General features: G+C 39.7%; 1 protein-coding gene across 1 annotated transcript in view; it reads right to left on the bottom strand.

Moving 5' to 3' along the window:
- Positions 1-4631, bottom strand: part of FAM159A (family with sequence similarity 159 member A) — a 28019-nt gene extending 23388 nt beyond the window's left edge. The window contains exon 1 of the mRNA XM_015423278.1: positions 4450-4631. Coding sequence (XP_015278764.1) covers positions 4450-4631 — 182 coding nt within the window. The remainder of the gene's footprint in view (positions 1-4449) is intronic.
- Between the last annotated feature and the right edge of the window lie 919 nt (positions 4632-5550).

Below are 5550 nucleotides of genomic sequence, written 5' to 3'. Positions count from 1 at the left end.
ATTGAATATTATGATAAACACCCAGAAAAAGAAGTTAGCTTTTTCTTTGTGGACGGACCGGGAAGAAGCCAAGGATTAAAATGAAGATTCTTTGTGATGCAAAAGAAAGAGGTGGACTTCAATTACCCAATATCAGACTTTATCATGATGCGGTGTGCCTAACCTGGTTAAAGCAATGGGTTAATTTGGATAATAAGAAGCTGTTGGCACTTGAAGGGCATGACTGTAAGTTTGGATGGCACGCCTACTTGTGGTATGGGAAAATAAAAATGGACAAGCTTTTTAAACATCACTACATAAGAAGATCTTTGTTTGAGACATGGTCAAGGTATAAACTATTCTTTTTTGAAGAAAGATCACTCTGGATAGTTCCGGCAGAAGTAATTAAACCATATTCGAGACACAAAGGAGAAGACTGGATACCGCACAGAGACATTTTAAAAACAGAAGGGAGAAACTTTGAGATAAAAGGAAGAGAAGAAATAGACTTTGAATATGATTGGCTAAATTACAGACAGATCTATGACCTATTTAAATCTGACAAAAGAGAGTTTGGGTTCAGGGGGAAATATAACGAAATGGAATGTGTGTGGGTGGAAAAGGGTAAAAAAATGATACCTAAAATTTATAAGGTATTATTAAAATAGTATACAGAAGATGAGACTGTGAAAGAACAAATGATAAAATGGGCAATTAATATGAATAAGGAAATACCTATGTCATCTTGGGAATGTTTATGGAAAAATTCTATGAAAATTTCAACATGTAATAATTGAAAAGAAAATTGTTTTAAAATGATGTATAGATGGTATATGACGCCTAAAAAGATTGCTAATATGAATGATAATATGTCAAATAAGTGTTGGAAATGTAAAAAAAAAGAAGGTTCTTTTTACCATATGTGGTGGAGTTGTGAAAAAGCAGTTAATTTTTGGACGGAGGTCCATAATGAAGTGCAGAAAATCTTGAAATGTAACTTTAAAAAAGAACCAGAAATACTTCTTTTGGGTCTTAAAATGGAGATGTAAATAAGAGAACATTGTTATGGTATTTGATTACAACGGCAAGAATGACTTATGCTCAGTACTGGAAACAAGACCGAGTACCTGAGGTTTGGGAATGGATTAGAAAAATGCTTTTTATGGCAGAAATGGACAAATTGACAAGGAAACTTAACAACAAAGAAGATGAAGAGTTTTTTGCAGACTGGATGGACTTTAAAGAGTATCTAGAGAAATATTGGGATGTTAAGAACAATTTATTGTGCTTTAATAATTATTAAGAATAGAATGTGTAAAGAGTTGAATAGAAGATGATGGTAGTTAAAGAAATGTTACCTATGAGATAGTATATAATGAAAAAGATAGTTAAAATAATAATTACATATTAAACTTTGTTTTAGGAGGAAGGATTAGACAAGAAAGGAAATTAGGTAGGGGTGGGATCACTGCGGGAAGCCTGGAGAATGGGAGGGAGGGAGGAAGGGGAAAGGGCTATAACAGAAATGAGGGAATGTTATAATATTGGACATGTTGTTATGACCCGACAATAAAATGTTTTTTTTAAAAAAAGACCTCCATGAAACTGAATGGCATTATGCATGAAGTGGGCTTCTTTCTGCCTGCATCATGGACTAGAAATTAAAATGAGCCATTGATAGCTAATGTTGAGATTCTTCTACACCATGTCATACTTTGATGATGAAATTGGGAGGGAGGTGAATATAGCTAAATTTAAAAATCTCCATTAGATGGGGCAGACAAAAAGCCTGTAAAGACTCCCTTCACTGTTTGACATCACAGATGCGCCTAACTCAATGTATCCCCATGTTTTTTGAAACACACTTCCCCCAGGAAAGTGGAAATTCCTTCAGATACTTGAACTGTCCCACTTTTTGAATAAAAGTTACATGAACTGACCATTCATGGAATCAGCACAATGCCAAAGGAAAAGGCTTCTAGAAGACTGCAATTCATCCATGATTATAAAAAAAATCAAAGCCATTTCAAAGAAATTGTTTGCAGTTTTAAGAAAGTCTCCCGCTCTGTTACACACCTGTTATGTATGCAGGCCGCCACGAGGGGCCCGCAGGAAAGAGAGGAGCTTGGCTCCACAGGACAATAGGGACCTCGGATCCTAGTTCCCCCCCTAGCCGACCAATAGGCTTATTGGCGGGAAATTCAAACCCTCCAATGGAGTGGGAGGTACTGGGCCGGGTGTGTATATAGTTGGCCTTGCAGGGCTGTTGTGTGTCTTCATGTTAAGTACAAAAAACGTGTGCAACTCCACGTCGTCGTCCGAGTCTTCCATGCGGCGAACCCAGTACTTTTCAACACCTTACACCAGTAGAATACCTGTGAACCAGCTCTAAGTCATTGTTTGCAAATATTATTTCAGCCAATATCCCAATAAAGAACAAATATAACCCTAAGCATTTACTTAGAGCTTTACAGTGTTCAAAGAATTTTCCATACATTATTACAAGCCTGGAAACCGCTACTCAGTTAGATGCCTAAGGCAATTTAAAATCACCTTTAGGTTACTCAGCAGGGAAGCTTTAAAACAGTTCACTGTTTACTCCTTAAAAAGGTAAAGGATCCCTTGCTCGAAAGCCAGTCGAATCTGACTCTAGGGTTGTGGTGCTCATCTCCATTTCAAAGCTGAAGAGCCAGCGCTGTCCGAAGACGTTTCCGTGGTCATGTGGCCGGCATGACTAACACCAGGGCGCACAGAACGCTGTTACCTTCCCACCGAAGTGGTACCTATTTATCTACTTGCAATTTCTTGCTTTCGAACTGCTAGGTTGGCAGGAGTTTACTCCTTACAGGCCATAAATAAATAATGTATGGGGAAGCAGGCTACTCAGGGGTTTTTTCTGGACTAATAACCTACAGTGCCATCCTAAAGAAGGTCTACTTCTTAGAATCCTAATTAGGTCTATCCAATGGGTCTTATTCCCAAGAAAGTGTTCTTAGGATTGCACTGTTTGATGGACATTTGCAAAGCTACACTACTGCAGTCATCTTTAAAACAGCCACATAAGAGAAGTCACAGCTCAAGCAAATTCCTTCTGGTCTGCGGCACCTGTTCTCTTGAACAGTGTCCCCACAGGACATCAAGAGGATCCTGACTCTGGCACAATTCCAGAAGCAATGTGAAGCTTCCTTGTTTGCTCTGAGGGCAATTGAACTGAACTGATTCCTGTGCAGTTGACTGTGTATAGCAGAGATGGTTTAGGGTTGTTTTTTCTGCCTTTTTGTATTTATAATGGTTTAATATATTCATCACCTGCCTTGAGCCACTATTGGATGGTGGGAAAAGTTGGGTATAAATATTTCAATAAATAAATACTCCTCCACCTAACATGATGGTGGAGGGAGAAAGAAAAGGCTCGTCTTCAGTTTGAGACTATGCCAAGAACATTCTTTCATCCAGTGCTTGAGATGCAGTAATTTTACATAAGATCACAGCTCTGTGATTTAGATTATTTAATTCAATATAAATACCACTTCCAGACACTACTAAAAGAGTTGCCACTCAGTGAAAAACTATGTACATTGGAAAAATGGAGAAAAATCCACTCTGCTATTCTGATTCAACAAGATGCTAATATATGTTAAAGGCAATTGTTCTGTGTTAATTTAATTCATTTAAGCATATATCCTTAGATGTTTCTTGCAAATAACTCTCATTCAAGACCATCCTAACTGCTTCTGCAGCAAAACCCCACAAACTTCACACACACCTATTGCAAGGGCACTTCCACACACATTAAATAACACACTTTCAATCCACTTTCAATGCACTTTGCAACTGGATTTTATTGTGTGAAATGGCAAAACCCACTTGCAAATGGTTGCTGAAGTGGACTGAAACTGCATTATTTAGCATGTGTGAAAGTGTGTGCACTGCAATGTCGAAATAATTCCCAGGGTTTATATTGTTCCAGAGCTCTGCCCAGTGTCAAGGCTAACTATTGAAACACACAGAAAAGAGCAAGAGCTCAGTAGCGCCTTAAAGACTAACAAAATATGTGGCAGGGTATGAGCTTTGGTGAGTCACTGCTCACTTCTTCAGATACCTGCCACATATTTTGTTAGTCTTTAGGGCACTACTGGACTCTTGTTCTTTTCTACTGCTACAGACAGACTAACGGGGCAACCGATCTTGATCTATTGAAACATGGGACCTCTGAGCACACCTGGAGTGCCCTTGCTTCACTACTGAGTGATTATTCCTGTCCCGGCGTATCTGGGATTATTCTGCTTTCAGGACAGAATCCTTCAGTTCCAGGGCGGTTTAAACCCTGCCACCTTCATGCGTTTCTTAAATTAGCCATTGGCGTGTCCCATTCCCCAAAGCCATGGCATTTGTGCCGGGTGTCTGTGGTCTCAGATTTCTGATCGCTTCCAGGCACTAAAAGCCTGCCAGCCTGCTCTCCGGTCTTACCTGAGCCACCACATGTAGCTGTGCTCATAGGGGAAAAAGCTGTTTGGGTCATCGCAGCAGTATTTGACGTCCTGGAAGCCGCAGCAATAGACCGCGCTCGCTTCGCCATCGTCCCGGGGGCAACTAAAAGCGCTCACCAGCACCTTTTCAGCGTTCACATAACTCGTACAATCGGAACTCATGGTGTAGCCAGCCTTCGTGGAGTCTGTCGAGAAGCTACTGTGTTCGGCTACCATCTAGAGCCAAAGGAAAGAAATAAGCGGCACCGCAAAGGAGTAAAATGACCACATAGGCAGGAAAAGTACCCGTCAACGAGGAAGCTAGAGAGGCGCGATTCTAGAAAGGTTGCTCTTTTCCTGGCGCGTTGAGCAGCTACCTTCCTTCTCCTCCGCCAGCTGATTCTCCCAGACGAATGCCACTCCCCTGTGCGATGTCTCCCCCGCCCCGCTTCTTGCGTTCTGGTGAAGTGAATCGCGTAGTGATTCTACGAAGTTACACGAAATAAGGACTTTATTTAGCATTTTCTACGCTGAAATGTGGTACGAGCATTATTAATACGAACATGCATTTCCTTCCACTATGAAACAAGATACTGACTGCGAACCATTCCTCAGGTAGAACAGTCTTTGGGCAGGTAAACTGACAGGTGCCTCAGGGATTCATATCAAGTCCCCAAATCCTACCTGTGTGAGGCAGTTGTTTGCCACCCTGGGCATTCTAAGTTGAGTGGAAAGGCAGTTTTAAAATGTTTCAGATAAATAAAATAAAAAACAAATTTTGATTCAAAGTTCAGTACAGTAATTTAATTCTAAAAACATAAGTGAATGCATGAGATAATAGGAAGCAGTGAAAAATGATGAATAAAAATAATAGCATAAAATGAATAACACAGTAGAATATATTAAATAACAATGAATACATGAGTAATACATAATAATGAATGATTAATAATAATTGCATACAAGCAGTGGAAATAAATATGATGAATAATGATGAATTAATATATAAGTAAATTAAATGCAAAGTCTGTGAGGGAGGGATGGTATTGAGTCCCACAAAGACAATTTAAGTGGTATATTAGAGAGGGAATGGTAAGGTTAT

Source organism: Gekko japonicus, unplaced genomic scaffold (assembly GCF_001447785.1).
Source record: "Gekko japonicus isolate JY-2015 unplaced genomic scaffold, Gekko_japonicus_V1.1 scaffold1079, whole genome shotgun sequence".
Taxonomy (NCBI): domain Eukaryota; kingdom Metazoa; phylum Chordata; class Lepidosauria; order Squamata; family Gekkonidae; genus Gekko; species Gekko japonicus.
The sequence above is the reverse complement of the archived record's forward strand: the minus strand, read 5'-3'. Positions and strand labels throughout refer to the sequence as shown.